This window comes from Cydia strobilella, chromosome 15 (genome assembly GCF_947568885.1).
Source record: "Cydia strobilella chromosome 15, ilCydStro3.1, whole genome shotgun sequence".
In the NCBI taxonomy this organism is placed as follows: domain Eukaryota; kingdom Metazoa; phylum Arthropoda; class Insecta; order Lepidoptera; family Tortricidae; genus Cydia; species Cydia strobilella.
The window spans coordinates 11,242,940-11,260,332 of record NC_086055.1 but is presented as its reverse complement, the minus strand read 5'-3'; the positions used below and the strand labels follow the sequence as shown (position 1 = coordinate 11,260,332).

Genomic DNA, 17,393 nt, shown 5'->3' with positions numbered 1-17,393 from the left:
TGTTATTCTGGATTTTGAGGTAGCCATACTCTTTCAATGTTCACGAATTATACCTCATTTGAAAGAGTTTTTCATGTCGCTTCTTACGATACTAGACACAAAGTGTAATGTAGACAGCTTCTCATCGAAATCTTGACAAACTCTGAAAAAGTTTTAGGCTGCTGGGTGTTATTCTGGATTTTGAGGTAGCCATACTCTTTCAATGTTCACGAATTATACCTCATTTGAAAGAGTTTTTGATGCCGCTTCTTACGATACTAGACACAAAGTGTAATCTAGACAGCTTCTCATCGAAATCTTGACAAACTCTGAAAAAGTTTTAGGCTGCTGGGTGTTATTCTGGATTTTGAGGTAGCCATACTCTTTCAATGTTCACGAATTATACCTCATTTGAAAGAGTTTTTGATGCCGCTTCTTACGATACTAGACACAAAGTGTAATCTAGACAGCTTCTCATCGAAATCTTGACAAACTCTGAAAAAGTTTTAGGCTGCTGGGTGTTATTCTGGATTTTGAGGTAGCCATACTCTTTCAATGTTCACGAATTATATCTCATTTGAAAGAGTTTTTGATGCCGCTTCTTACGATACTAGACACAAAGTGTAATGTAGACAGCTTCTCATCGAAATCTTGACAAACTCTGAAAAAGTTTTAGGCTGCTGGGTGTTATTCTGGATTTTGAGGTAGCCATACTCTTTCAATGTTCACGACTTATACCTCATTTGAAAGAGTTTTTTATGCCACTTCTTACGATACTAGAAGCAAAGTGTAATCTGGACAGTGTCCCTAAAAATAACGAAACCATTGAAGAAACGTTGTAGGCTGCCTGTTTGTGAAGTTAGCTGCCCTATGTGTTTTGTGAAAAATTTGGCCCTTTTTGGGCTTAACACTTTCAGTTGTGATAAAAAAGTCAAATTTCTTTTAAAAACATGTTGTATATGCTCTTGAAAATGCTTAAAATGTGAGTGTACAGGAGGTGTATAAAATGACATCTTAATTTGGTTGGATTATCTTGGGCTGCCAGCTTTAGGCTGCTAACTTCACGCCGGTAGAAAAATTGTGTAATTTGTTTAAGGACGCGTGTAAACAGATGTTGAAAAATAAAACTTGTGTCTATCGTGTTCAACAGAAATGTTATAAAGACTCATTGCGCCATAGGGTTGGAACTTGCAACACTTAAAACACTTTTTTTTAAACTAGGAAGTATCTTCATAAAGCTCCGATGATTTAAAAGGCCTAAAATGCAAATTTTAATAACAAAATGCCTCAAATTCAACTGATATAGCATAATTGCTCTGTAACTAAGTGTAATTAAGTAGGTATACAAAATTATAGGGAATGTAATAGAAGAGTAATGAACAACATAATATATTGCATACCTGATGTTTATTGGAATACGTTTATTCTTAGACTTTCGCGGTAAAAACAAATATGCATCCGTTATCCCACTTCTCTATAATAATGCAATTTAACAAGCACGTGCTTAATTGTGAAGGCCAGCTTGTTAATTGCTATAATAATGCCGGTTGCAGGTAAAAGTCCAATTAAACTGAACCGTCCACCTGCGCAAACGCACCTTCCAGGCAGATGATCGGGACAAACTCACTAAGCGAAAATTCCACTCAAAGAAACCGATATAGTACGACCTTAAGTTCCATAAATAGTATATGTAATAAAAGATCATTCTTTAACTGGTCCATCGAGGCAAACGCATACTTGCGGTAAGATGCCATTGGAATAATTAGTCCAGGTAGTTAGGCAGTTCCAAATTTAAATAATATCCGTTTGTCCTTTTTCATTTTTAGGTAACAGTGTTGACTGAAAGAGATAGCATCAAATTTTATTTTCGATTTGTATCGCGTTTGAACACCTTGTACCTAATTTGAATTTTGGTAACCTGTTACAGTGTACTTATATTGTGTTATTAAAACATGAGTTACTTACAATGTTGGTTAAGTGTTAAAGCCATTATAAAGTAATGAACTAGAACAACAATGGAGTTGAGTTAGGTTAAGTAACATTAATGTTGACTAGTGTGAGTAAACAAGATAAATCTGCGTACTCTTGTATTTGTTTACTTTATTTATGCATACTGTACTGAATACAGGAGTTCAATTTGTATAACTTTTTTATAAAAATCATACCTCAAGGTTTGTGTTTATACTTTAGATTCTTTACAACGACATAATAACAGGTGATTAGGTACTTATTTCATTTATATGGAGAAACCTGCGTGTTCCCATTTATGGTTCTAGTTAGGAACTTAAATCGAATCCATTTAATATACGTGCAAAAAAACAAATTCAATAAACTATTTAAAATGTTTATTGGCTGTTTAATAACAGTGATAATATATGTAGCTTATTATACGAAGCACTTGCTTCATCTATTCAGTCAAGGCCACGTGTCATTAGAATTGCTAGCGAAACTCGAGTCCAAGGCAGAGACATACCAGTTTAAATAAAAACCTTGGATTACGATAGAAAGTACTTATCTAAAGATCATGTTATACTAGCCCTTCCAAGAACGACTCGCCTCTCGATCTCGCCCGCTTTGCAAATTCTGTATTCTGTACTAGATGGCCCGTTGACTTGTAAAAATATTGCCGAAACCAGTCACGTCTCTCTGTAATTGTGTTCGAATAGATATTCGTGTTCAAATGACATTATTATCAGTGCGACAGGCAAATAGTACACATTCAAACGCCAAATGTGATTTTTATTTCCTATGTCGCATGTTTACCAACTTATAATCTGCAGTAAAAAAAAATATAGACAAGTATTGCACGTTAAATCGATTAATATCGTAGAAACATAATACGCTCGAGTCAGTGTGTCTTTACTCTAGTACTAACGTTAATGATAGTATTTTCCTACTCTTACGATCTATTTATTCTTCCAAGTGTTAATATTTTTTATAATGATAAAATTTTACTGAATCATTGAATTTACATCAAGAAGAAGTTCGAGAATTGAAGCTTGGAATTTAATGAAAATGGAATGAATTAAGTAGGTAACGTTCTCTATCTATTTTACTGTAAACTGAAAGAGGGTTGTTGGCACGTTGATTTTTATAATATTTTAACTAAATCTAGTTAAATAGATATAAAATGGGCTATTCATCACAATAAATAGGAAATTTAAATAATATACCTTTCGATTCCTTACATTTTATTAAAAAATATATCGTGTAGCAACAATATACCTATACATAAACGCAATGTTTCACCGACAAAATCGCAATTTCCTTGTTTTCCATGCATCGGAACGGCTTAATTTATTTATTTAATCCATAAAAACGAGATTACAGCGTAATAGAAACGCGCAATACACGTGAAGTCACGATGTATTGCCATTTTGTTAGGAGCGTTCCGTCAGCTATTAAGTGCGATTGCCAGACTTTGACTATCATTTGTGCCTTGAATTGCTTTAAGCTTAAGGCAATGGGTCCCATACAGACATTTGATCCTCAAAACAAACCTGATTTACTGATACCATTAATAACAATTTGTCAACTACCCTATTGGCTGTTGTTAAATTCGTGATTTCTGCAATAAAACTAAGTAAACCCATAAAAAGCAAACAGAGTAGTCCAAGGCAAGTAAAAGAGGCTGTGACTAACTCCAAGAATGGCGCGTCCCTAATCGATATTAGATAATCTGACACTTTGGACACGCTCTTACGCTCTAACGTTACAGTGACGGCTTCTATTACCGCTCTAGTGGAATAAAACATCGTATTTTATCATGTTTGTAACACTTTTCCAGAGAAAAGAAAAGCATTTGGGTCAATCAACCTTTGGAAGTTGTTATACTGTACAGTACCTAACGTTCCAGCGCCAACAATGTTAAAATAGTTTCTAAAGAAATCTTCTCAATGCACACTAGGTTATTAGCAGGGACCGGCCCGCTATCCCTTATCGGGGTTTTATAAGGGTATTGCATAAGGCTTAACTCACCATACCCTTTGCCAGACGAAACCCTTTGTTTTGCTTTTAAAAACCCTTATATAAAGCTACCACATTTGAGTAATCGGTAGCCCAAATACCCTTACAAAACCCTTATCATCCGCTCACCAACACCTTGCATATTGCTTATAAGGGTTAGCCTTATAAAGGGCTTCCCTTTTAGCATATAAGCGTGCTAATTTAAGTCGTCTACCTTGTTCATAAAGCACACATTACTTCGAATCCGAGCGATCATCGGCGGCGACGGCGGCGTTCTTTGACTAGGCACGTATTTTCTTTCCTTTTCATACACTACCGTAGATATATACTAATCCTGTCTCTTTCACGCAAAGGGAAACCTTTATAAAAAGCGCTTAAAGATAAGGGTAACCCTTATTAAGGGCTAGCCTTATTTTTGGTTAGCTTTTCGGTAAGGGTTAGTCAAAGGTATGGATGGGCTTGCAGTTCAAAAGGGAAAGTCTTTCAATGTGTTAGCCGTGTTTAAGTGTCGCCCATTGAAAGGGTTTTATCGCGGAATGGGTTGTCCGGTCCCTGGTTATTAGAGCATAGCCCGTAAAGAAATTGGTTTGCCAAAGTTTGTCATAATTACTTTTCTGATGGACTTGGGTAAATAAAATACTTCTTTTTGTTATTCTTTTGCGTCAGTTAGATACAACAGTAACAAAATTATTATAACAGCCAACATAATTAACATATTCCAGGTGAAATATCCAGTCATTAGTAATATTTAAAGTAAAGCGAGCTATGTCACGCAGCGCAAAAAGCAGCTATCCACATATTCATAATGTCGATTTTGTGCTTATGAGCTGCTGAGATGTAAAATAAAACATTTGTTAGTTAAAAATATATTATTTTGCGCTAACGAAATTCTTAAGAGTCCCCGGTTAGCTCGGCCGAATTGCACCTTCCCATAGAAACGTAATTTGTATGGAGAACCGAGCTTGCCGGGGACTTAAAAATCTAATGTTTCGGGGTCATTTTTTTTTTGTGTGGGTCACAGAAATCGATATAAAATAATCTCTAATCATACTAAAATTGCTCATATATAATCATTCATAATTATTGCCATTATCCATTATAGATTTTCAAAGTGAACGGCCAACGCTCGATTACATGGATGAATCGTTGGATAACGACTAATGATCACTTTCGACATTTATCATACCAATATAAGAACTTCAGACTTTATTCATGTGCTGAACAATAGTACAGTGATTACGTAAAACAGATAACGCTTATATTTACATTAGTTAGACATCAAAGTCTTACCTACTTTTTATAGACACCACTTGTCAAGACAATAGTACGAAGTTCCCATTCGTTATAAAAGAAATTTATCTTTTGTATTCCGCCACACTTGGCAAATCCACATTGTACACCTTGTCCCATGCCATTAGGTAAATCTGGTTTCAAACACATGTGAATATGAGCGCACCAATACACCTTACACGTTCATCATCAGAACAAATCATTAGTATCATTACACTATAACGGAACGAATCTTTATTGAATTTGGTAATTATGTAAGTAGCCTAATGGTTGTGTAAGAGTGGCGTAACATTGTTGCGCGTGAGAGGACCGGGGCATGCAAAATTGACCGCGTCCGCCGGACGGAGCGTCGGCGAAATTTCTTCGCGGCTTCTGAGACGAGTACAGACTAACAAAACACTTAAACTGACCATTAACAGGCCTTAGTTCGTTGAGATAAGGTTGATAAATGGGTAGTTACTTTGTCGACGATGGTATATACATTCAAAACAACGTTATTTAAAGCTCTGTGTTTGATGATCAAGTTGTTTTATATGCTACTTGACGAAACAGAGCGCGAGTTTATTAAGTTTGTAGCACGTCATAAATCCTAGTTTCCAAATGTACTTGCAGAATGCTCTTCACTAAAAATAAAAGTTTCCAACTGAAGTCGATACAAGTTTTATTTGCAATATTAAATCTAGTTTTCAACTCTTCACTGCAGTTTGGAGAAATCGGCCTGCAGTTTTATTAAAATACAAAAGTTCCTTCTTTCATGCTGACGTCCATAACATTCCCATTCATTTTAATAAGATTGATTCCGAAAATAAGCCATTAAGAACGTATTCAGTTGATTTTAAACGAGATTTAAATACTTATCCGTAAATAGATGTGAGAGCGGGTCAAGGTGAGGAAACAAATGAGTTTCCAGTTTAATCTGAATGCAATGGGCAACAATGGGTGATATAGGACGCTACGTTTAGCATGACTATTAATACTGTTGTACTTTCGATTATGTACAAATTAAGTATATTACTTCTATTGTACATATGTCTGACTATCTGCTTCGTTTTGTAATAAATATGATTGGTTTATTCGCTAAAAACTCTTACGTAAGTACTTGATGTTTACTACGTCTATACAGCGATATTGCGGAACACGAATACCTATTAACCTAAATTGAACCCTATTGTGCGATGGATTCTTCATTCAAACCGGGACTTAGCAACTATAGTTGACAAACATGCATTCATGACACTTATTGACGTGTCAGGGACTCGCAATTAGACTTCATATTAATCAGTTCATAACTAGGCCATTTTCATTAGTAGAGATAAAACAACTCAGGAAATAACTACAAGGTTGTGATTATTAGCGCCTAACATCGTTGTTTCTTCTTTGCAGACAAAAATGTAGATGTGAAAAAAGTTTTACCTACAGTTGGGACGATGTCAGTTGACCAGGCATCCCCTCTTGTGCCCATCAAGCCACAAGTGTCTCTGCAGAACAGTGCGCTGATTAAAAACAGTCATAATAGGAGCAGTTTTTGTGGAGCGATTCCGTCGCCCACAAATGGCAATGGGACGTTCAAAACTTTCGCCGTGAACCGTAAGAGTTGGAGCGGGAACGTGACGATTCCACTCCAACAGTTCAGCCCCGACACCCAAACCCCCCAGCTCGGGACCTTCCGCTCCGGTACCGGGACGTTCCCGAGGAACAGGGAGCGGAACAATAACGGCTCCAACGGAATATTAACACCTAACGGGAACTCGGTGCAGACGTTCAAAGGAAATGAAGTGCGGAGGAGCGGATGTACTAACGGCCGGCGCTACGCTGAGATCGGAAACTGGAGTAAAAGGTTAGTACGGAAACGTTGTCCTGTCAGTGGTTAATTTATCTTATGTTTTTCGTGAGTTTTCAGCGGATAACCCAATGGCAAAATTCAAAATTACTCTAAAAATTTAGATTGAGACAAATGAATTGATCTAAGCGCGTCAAGTCGAAAGCATTTAAAATTCCTGTTTGTGTATTGTTTTTTACTGGCAAGGAACGGGATCCTCTTCCGTCGTCGGTATCTCCTGATAAGTACATAATAGGCATGGTCAAGGAAAAAGCCAATGTGATATTATTACAGATCCAATAAACTACATCTTCGGCCCTGTTGTCATTTCCAATCAGACCAGGGTAAACTACTTTAAGTTAATGTAGCAGTTTCAAAATTGTATTATGAAACTAATAAAAACTTTATTACTACCTATCCCTTACAACTACCAAGTGAAAAGCGTCTTATTAGATTTAAACAAATAGCGTCCCCCAGGTAAATAAAGTAGCTAAGCGTAGCTTGTTCCGTCAACTTTTACTAGGGCCTATTTATTTTCTCCTTTTTTCATCCCGAGTAATTCTGTAACAAGTTTTTCCAATTTCACTCTCGTCCCTTTCGTTTCCTCCCTCTTGGCGTGTCTCGGCTCCTTAATATTACTTTTATTAGCTGAAAACCTTTAACAAACATTGGTTTTGAAATCTAATAAGGATTGAATTTTATTTCAATAAAGGTTTAGATTACTCTAACTCAAATGCAATTTTGATCGAGAAAGTGTATTAGCATGATTGTTTTTCAAATAGTCTTGGTTCATCACTTCTGATTTCATTTGAAAGAGAAAACTGATTGAATTCAATGCGTTCCATTTCACCTGCTTCATTTTACGTGACTCGGTCGAAGATGGTGGAAGAATTATTGAGATGTTTACCGCAAGTTTTGATCTAATCGTAATCTTCATTATGTTTAATTCGCGGCGTGTCGGAACTTTGGCCATAATTCTTGCTCACTCAATTTGGGGCAGACTAAGTCGCTCGATAAGGCCCCGTCCAATAATCCGGCCGTAGTTCTAGGCCGTTTTGCCGCAGTAGACTTTAATGATCAGTAATATTTAATGGTCCGTGACCGATTGCGTATTTGGCTGCTAATAGTGTTGATTTTTCGCAAACTTCGAGATTAAAAGATTAATGGTATTAAGATCGTAGCGTTGAAACCGAGGGTTACTTTGCGTCCAGATATTTAACCACAGGTATACAACTTGACAATCGAAACACGTTTCAATTTTCACTGAATGACGTGTTCCTTGGAATTCAATAGAAAGATGAATGAATTATTTTAGATCACGGCAGTACAGGACATACTATACTAGACACAAACTGCAGGATTCTTATACAAAAAAAGTTAAAACTATAACCTACTGAATACTCTGCTTCTTGTTATACTGTGCTTCCAGGCCATTCTACTGGGGGTTTATCGCGACATGATGCGTCGTCACTAGCACTGATGTTATCGCTTTGCTATTTAGCAGTATCCTTAAGCGTAGTTGTTCGTTTACTTTCTGGACTTCGTTTGCTTCTTTATCTCTTATTCGATTGTTTGTTAATTGCGTTTCCTTTAGCAAACGTTTGTAGTTTGAATTAAATGTACATGTAAATAAATGCATAAATGTTTCACAAGAACACGTGAAAGGGTCTCAGAGCTGATCAGCTGATGCAAAATAAATTATTTAAATATTTACTGCAAATCTTGCGCAAGCTTTTAATAGGAATTTTATCTACTTCAAATCAAATACCTAATTGTATTGACTTAAAATTTATAAAAAATAATAATTTTTGGTAAAATTATATTGACAAAATATCTTTAAAATAAAATTAAAGTGAATCGAATTGCAATGCAACTGTTCATAAGCGGCATATCGCATATAGATACATAAGAAGAATAGAAGCAGATAAAACTAGTGATGCGTTTCCTGTATGTTCAAATACATTTTTATCCACCTTATAACGTACCTACTAACATAGTACATACATATGTCTATTTACACATTACAAAGTTAAATTACTTAAAGTATTCTAATTGAAATTCATCGCACTCACGCATAATCCGGCCAGGCAAGGTTGTTTCTCAGCCATTGTCTCGTGTTGATGATATAAAGATAATATGGCAACGCTTTGCGTAAAAAGGAAATCTACTTTTTATCGCAGGTTCTGTGACTACATTATGTGGTTTTAGATCTAGTTTTTCAGTCTTCCAATTCCCATTTTATGGATTAAATTTAGAGTATTTTAGAGTATTGAACAGCTGAATTTGCTCACTAGCTGAATAAGGCTTGTGTTGTGGATACTAGACGACGCGCGGTAAATAGTGTGATGGACCAAAACTACGAAGAAAAGCTTGCTCCGTTTAAATATAAAAATCAGTATCCCTCATAAGCGGGTAATTAATATGAAATTCCGGTAAATTACTTTAGACAAGTAATTTGGTTACGGAAAGTTAAAATTTTGGTAATTTCATTGTTTACTCTATGATGATGGTCATAGACAGAAACCGCAATTGTGTTTAATACTACTGACACGAATTGCTACCAACAACTCATAAGCGTATTTCGCAACCGCGTGACTCATGACATGACTGATGGTCGAAACCAATACACATCCGTAAGTATGCAAAACCGAGGCAATGACCTAATTCTGCAGTGTATTTTGAGCTTTCGTGATATTACAAATTTGGAATTAATGCTGGTACTGGTGTTTAATAAATAGGTAACCTTCGTGTTATTGTTAATATATTGTACCTAATACGTATTACAGTTTTATTAAATAAGATCGAAGTGGTTAACTTTGTAGCGACTAAGATTGAAATCTGACCATAATAGACCTGTACCGCTGGCTATATTTTGACCCCTAGGTTATAAAAATATTAAAGTCAATTCTGTTTTCGCTTATGAATACTTTGTTAAGATGTAAATCTTACATTTTGTTTTGTGTCATATATATAATTTGCTTTTCTAGTAATTTGTTATTTTGTGGTAATTATTTTTTATTTTGAATTATCTTGGAGAAAAAAATATTCGAGAGAAAACATGTAACTGTGTTGCATTTAGGATAGTGTTTTTAGTGTGAAAACATAGTTTGTGTCAATTACGTCCACTGCAATCTGATACTATGTCATAATATTCTAAATGACACAAAAAAAAATTAGAGTTAAAAAAAATTACTTAGGTCGAATTTAATCGTTTAAATAGGTCCATTAAATGATTTTGTGTCTTATTAAGGCATAGCTTCATAAGATATTTGATGATTTTGTTGTAACAGGCTGTCACCGTTACAAAAGAATATTAAAGTTATTAGAGTTTACATATTATTAATTTGAAATGCGGGATAAATAAGATGTATGAATTTGTGTCACTTGCATCCACTGCATAAACAAATATTACAAAAATATTATTTGCGTTCAAACGAAGCTAGCGGGCGGTCTGAATGGGCAACGGAGGCCGTGCAGGGTGGGGCCGCGGCGTGACCTTGCCGTACGCAACGCATGTTTACTTCGCCTGTGCGCCAAATTAACGCAACTTATTCAAAGAAGTTACGCAAACAACACAACAACAAGCAACAAGCAAGCAAAGAATGCGTCGAATTATCTTTTACCTATTTAAATCTCATAGATATTGTAGAATGTCACCATTATGCAAAAGAACTGTAAGTACATGTTTGATTTGCGAGCGAGCTGGCAACATTGCGCAGGGAAATCTTAAAAATATCGCGTTTACGTGAACGCCACATACATTTGTGACAGTGATAGGGAAAAGGTACCACTAAAGTAAAATTTGGTTATAAATACCGTGACTTTCTTTCATTCTTTGATAAAAAAAATTGCTATTTATGCAACAAGTGCGGAAATCATCTTTACGCACGTGTATCATACAATGTTTTTACTATGCATTGTGCGAGTAAATAAAAAAACATGTCATGGCAAATAAGTTTAATTATTAAAAGGAGTGTTTTAAATCGACACGAGTTGCGAATTACCTATTCGCACGTGTATCGTACGTTTTACAGTACATATGGCCCTTTAAACTTTCGACATATGCACGGTAAGTGCTCTTTTCCGCACTAGTGCGAGAAAGTAGCACCATATGTACTGTAAAAAAAAATTGAAAACAAAAAGCACTAGTGCGGAAAAGCAGTACTTTCCGCACGACATGGCTCCGTAGGAAACGCACTTTTCGAGCACATGCATTGTAAAAAAATATATAGGACTGTATCTCCTAAACCATGCGTCGTAGCGCAAAAATAATAAAATTTTCGTTCCCCTTTATGTAACCCAAAAGTAATACATGAAAAATACAATGAAAAAAAAAAGAAACAAAATCTTTATAGGGCTGAATTAGCTGTATCTCCTATATCGTGCATCGTAGCGCAAAAAAAAATCAAATTTTCGCTTCCCTTTAAGAAGCCCCTAATTAAGATTTAAAAACGCAAAAAAGAAAAAAAAAGAGGAAAAAATCTTTATAGGGCTGCATCTCCTAAACCGTGCATCGTAGCACAAAAATAATCAAATTTTCGTTCCCCTTAAGAAATCCTTAATTAAAACTTTAAAAAAAAACCAGGAAAAAAACTTTAGAGCTATTATTGCTATATATATAGATATAATATCTCCTAAACCGTGCTTGGTGGCGCAAAAATAATAAAAATTTCGTTCCCCTTTATGAAGCCCCAAAGTAATATACTAAAAACACAATGAAAAAAAAAGAAAAAAAATAACAAAAAAACTTTATAGGGCTGTATCTCCTACACCGTGCATCGTAGCGCAAAAATAATTAAAAAAAATCCCTTTAAGAAACCCCTAATTAAGATTGAAAAACGCAAAAAAGAAAGTGGAAAAAAAATCATTTTAGGGCTGTATCTCCTAAACCGTGCGTCGTAGCGCAAAAATAATAAAATTTTCTTTCCCCTTTACGGAACCCCAAAGTAATATACAAAAAAACACAATGAAAAAAAAAACAAAAAAAAAATCTTTATAGGGCTGCATATCCTAAATCGTGCATCGTAGCGCAAAAATAATCAATTTTTCGTTCCCCTTTAAGGATCCCTTAATTAATACTTAAAAAAAAAAACACAAAAAAACAGGAAAAAATCTTTATAGAGCTATATCTCCTAAACCGTGCGTGGTAGCGCAAAAAGAACAAAATTTTCGTTCCCCTTTACGGAACCCCAAAATAATATACAAAAAACACAATGAAAAAAAAACAACAAAAAAAATCTTTATAGGGCTGCATCTCCTAAACCGTGCATCGTAGCACAAAAATAATCAAATTTTCGTTCCCCTTTAAGAAACCCTTAATTAAAACTTAAAAAAAAACCAGGAAAAAACTTTATAGAGCTATTATAGCTATATATAGTATATATATAGATATAATATCTCCTAAACCGTGCGTGGTGGCGCAAAAATAATAAAATTTTCGTTCCCCTTTATGCAACCCATAATTTATATTTAAAAAAAAAACGCAAAATTTTAAAAAAAAACTTTATAGGGCTGTATCTCTTAAACCATGCGTCGTAGCGCAAAAATAATGTAAAAAAACCCCTTTAAGAAACCCGTAATTAATACTTAAAAAAAAAAAACAAAAAAAACCAGGAAAAAAAACTTTATAGAGCTGTATCTCCTAAACCGTGCGTGGTACCGCAAAAACAATAAAATTTTCGTTCCCCTTTATGCAACCCATAATTTATATTGAAAAAAAAAACGCAAAATTTAAAAAAAAAATCTTTATAGGGCTGTATCTCCTAAACCATGCGTCGTAGCGCAAAAATAATAAAATTTTCTTTCCCCTTTATGCAACCCATAATTTATATTTAAAAAAAAACGCAAAATAAAAAAAAACATTATAGGGCTGTATCTCTTAAACCATGCGTCGTAGCGCAAAAATAATTTAAAAAACCCCTTTAAGAAACCCGTAATTAATACTTAAAAAAAAAACAAAAAAAAACCAGGAAAAAAAACTTTATAGAGCTGTATCTCCTAAACCGTGCGTGGTACCGCAAAAATAATAAAATTTTCGTTCCCCTTTATGAAACCCCAAAGTAATATACAAAAAACACAATGTAAAAAAGAAAAAAAAACAACAAATAAAACTTTAGGGATGTATCTCCTAAACCGTGCATGGTAGCGAAAAATAATCAAATTTTCGTTCCCCTTAAGAAGCCCTTAATTAAGATTTAGAAACGTAAAAAAGAAAAAGAAAAAAATCTATATAGGGCTGTATCTCCTAAACCGTGCGTCGTAGCGCAAAAATAATCAACTTTTCGGTCCCCTTTATGTAACCATTAATTTATACAAAAAAAAACGCAAAAAAAAGAGTTTTTTTATAGGGCTTGATCTCCTAAACCATGCGTCGTAGCGCAAAAATAATTAAATTTCGTTCCCCTTTATGAAACCCCAAAGTAATATACAAAAAACACAATGTAAAAAAGAAAAAAACAATAAAAAAACTTTATAGGGCTGTATCTCCTAAACCGTGCGTCGTAGCGCAAAAATAATCAAATTTTCTTTCCTCTTTATTCAACCCTTAATTTATATTTAAAAAAAAAACGCTTTCACTAAACTGCTGTAACTCGGAAACTTAGAATCCACAAAGGGGACTTTACTAAATTATGACACATATTAAAGCCTGACCAGTAATATATGATCATTGTCAAGAGGGCGCTGTTCATTCTCATGTATAGGGTGACAGTTCAGTATAGTATAAAAAAATATTGTATTTAATGAACATCATCATCAATGTAATTAATGTTGCTTGCCACGCTTAAACATAACAAAAATCACAATAAATTGCGTCTTAAAATAAACTTAAAAAGTCTACTAAAAATCGAAACAAAAGTAATTTTTAAGTCGCTGTTGTGACATTCTCAATCAAAAGGTAGGTACCACTTTGTCGTTTACCATAAAGACGAAATTTGATTATATCTTTATACAAATAACCTGTCAGAGAAAGTGGTACCTTTTCATTAGGAACGTCACAAATGTTGGTCAGTATGAGGAGTGCAGCCTACAGTTTATTTTTAATTATATTTATATACCTACTACGGTAAGATTGATAAGACAATGTAATTATGCCTCCGAATGAAATAAATACACTGTATCGCAAAACTAAGTGGCGAGACAGCTCATAATGCCATCTCTTGGTTGGTCTTAACAAGGGTAAAGGAGATAGTATTAAGATCTCAGTCGCCAGCTGATATTGCGGCAAGTATAATAAGCACCCCACCCGCGTAGGTACCCTTCCCCGCGCACGCCCTTCTTGTTCAATTGAGTTTTATTTTGCCAGATAGTAAAAAAACCGTGGATCAAAATGACCCAAATTATGAATGATGTCTCAATGTGGTATTATAATATTGTAGACGTAAACTTAATAACATGAATTTTTTTTTGTGGCAGATACAGGGTGTTAATTAGAAAAATTTTTTTTTTAAATAAAAGCGGTGGATGAATTTGACACAGATTTGTTTGAATAACATATAACAATGTTCTGTAAAGTACAACACTTCACTTACCGACTCTAATATTTTTTTAGGCGTTTTAGGATCAATATTAGGTATTTATTAAATGCCATTATACCCGTGGATGAAAATGACACAAAATGCGTGTGTACGTCGGAAGCCACTTTGCCTTTACAGGGAAACAAAGAATTTCGTCTCGAATATTTTTTTTACAGAATGCTGATTGAAAAAAGAAATACCTAAATTTCTACCTAAGCAAATACCTAGGATGACACAAAATATTATTTTTAGGTTTAGTATATGGTCTGGAAACTATATATAAAAAATAAGCAACATTAATATTCTTATAACCTCAGAAGTTATTGGTACAGGTCTATAATAGTACATTGTGATACAAGTGTGCTACGTTGGTCATTAGGTCACTTACGAGGCGATATTGTGAGCGCAAGCTGGTAGCGAGCGCGCAATAAGAAAGCCGATGTGTATAATGACCAATGCACACGCGTTTCATACGACGTTTTTCAACATAGGTAGGCGAGGGAAAAAACTAAATTTACATATTAATCAAATTTTTATTGTTAAAACAATTAGTAAAAGTACAAAATCTGTCGTACTGCCTGCCGGAGATGATGGTTGACGAGTCATCATCCTTTTTAAATTAGTCAATCGAATTTTAGAATCTAGGATATAAAAAATACAGCTTAGGTAATCTACTTGTAAAATTGTTAAAAAGCTAAATCGGTAAGTTTTCCATCACAATAACAATTTAAAAAAAAACTGCCTTATGGTTGTCATGTCTTGAGCCGCCAATAACACTAGTGGAGTCGGCCTTCAGAATGATTGAACACTCAATCATACCGGAGAGAGTGGTTGTCAGGAATTGCTTGAAGATTTACTCGGTTTATTGATTCCATAAAATATGGGTTGCGGCACCGGCATTATGTAAAATGATTCACGAACCGTTTCGAACAATACTTATAAATAAGATGTCACAGCCATATGATACTAATCTGTCAGTATGATATTTTTTCAACCACTAACGTCACTTTTGACACTGACAGATCAGTATCGTATCGCTGTGACATCTTATAAGCATTGTTCGAATCGAGCCCTTAGTAAAGCTCGGTAATATTTGACGTTATGTTCGTCTTTGAATCGATACGCAAACGAAATGTGCGATGAGTCACTGCGAATTAAATAATAGAGACGTCGAAATTAATGCCTGGGGGACTTTTCCACCACGGCGACAATTGTCACCGTAATCTTTAATCGTAATCGGACTCTCTATCGCTCTTGCATATTTTTGCGACAGAGGCAGATAACGTTTTTCGATTTTTCGATGATGGTGGTAGGTCCTCTGACGCTGGAAATCTTAGGATCGTCGACACCGCTGTTCAAAAGATGTTGACGCAAAGGAAATCAACAAAAACGCAACGCATAATTAATAATACGTCACTGCATGCGTATACGCTGCATTGGTGTACGTAGGTAAATGCAAAACACACAAAATAAATTAAGAAAGAAAATTAATTGCTCTTAGTTTAAGACAAAAAACCGGCCAAGTGCGAGTCGGACTCGCGTACGAAGGGTTCCGTACCATTACGCAAAAAACAGCAAATGAATCACGATTGTTATATGGGATCCCCACTTAAATATTTATTTTATTTTGTTTTTAGTAATTGTTGTTATAGTGGCAACAGAAATACATCATCATCTGTGAAAATTTCAACTGTCTAGCTATCACGGTGCTTGAAATACAGCATGGTTACAGACAGACAGAAGGACAGTGGAGTCTTAGAAATAGGGCCCCGTTTTTACCCTTTGGGTATGGAACCCTAAAAATGACAGCAGTAGTTTCGCGTTCATAGCTATAGTCTACATATATTATCAACATTAAAATACGTCAATTCCTTACGCATTTCCTAACATGTGACAAGTTTGGATAAGTTAAAGTCCAGCGGTAACAAGTATTGTCCAGTTTAAAAAGGTTCTTTCAAGCGATGTACGCTTACGTCTCGAAGCGTCTATTTTCAATAAACATCATGGTGAAGAACAGCGTAAGCGCCATCGCCTTAAGGTCCCTTTTCATATAGACCGGCACATATTTGCCGCCCGCCATGTTTAATCGGGCGCCGACAAAAGGTCGTCGCGGAAATAATTTTCTTCCGCATAGACAGGACGTCTTACTATTGTGAAAGGATTTCAAAGACCCTTTTCAATGTAAAAAGTTTTTAAAAAGCTACCTAATGTGTTCATAGGGTCGATAAACTTGTATACATTTATAACTGCAATGCTTCAGCAGTTATTATTCAAATGTTATACTTTCATTACATGTACATATTTTAAAAAGAGGCTTTTAATTTAACGCATTTTGAAATCGAATATTTTTATTTAGTTAAAATACAGTTACGAATTCGAGTGGAAATTTGCATTATGATCACGTTATTCCGTAAAAATATAAAATGAAAGGAAGGATAACTAATAAAGTTAAAGGTTTTTTTTTATTGAGCATTTTAATTTTTAGTTAATAATATATAGGAGCATGCGACGTGCCCGCAAACGTCAGATTAGTCCAGCTAATTATGAAAATGACTGCAGCATAATCCAAATCAAATCGAATTCTAATTTCAGATTAACGTGACTCATCGCGTCGCGTTTAGTCTGATATTAATACTATACAAATTATTAATCCTATCTAATGCCAACGCGTAAAATTTCATAGTACGAATAAAGTAGGCAATGATTATCATTCCGAAAACATTACGCGCATTTATAATCGGAAATAAAGTTTCTTTTATTTTAACTTAAGCAAACACACTCGTCTAGGTAAAGTTTAATTACGAATACGGCGTTAATTAAGAGAC

At 34.9% G+C, this 17,393-nt stretch overlaps 1 protein-coding gene across 8 annotated transcripts in view; it reads left to right on the top strand.

Annotated features, from left to right (window-relative positions):
• Positions 1 to 17,393, top strand: part of LOC134747566 (protein sprint) — a 323,735-nt gene that overhangs the window by 182,716 nt on the left and 123,626 nt on the right. For 6 of the 8 annotated variants that reach the window (XM_063682139.1, XM_063682137.1, XM_063682143.1 and 3 more), the window contains exon 2: positions 6,619 to 7,072. The exons of the other annotated variants lie outside the window; for them this stretch is intronic. In XM_063682139.1, the coding sequence (XP_063538209.1) occupies positions 6,663 to 7,072 (410 nt within the window). In that variant the 5' untranslated portion in view covers positions 6,619 to 6,662. The remainder of the gene's footprint in view (positions 1 to 6,618; positions 7,073 to 17,393) is intronic. 8 annotated transcript variants of the gene reach the window in all.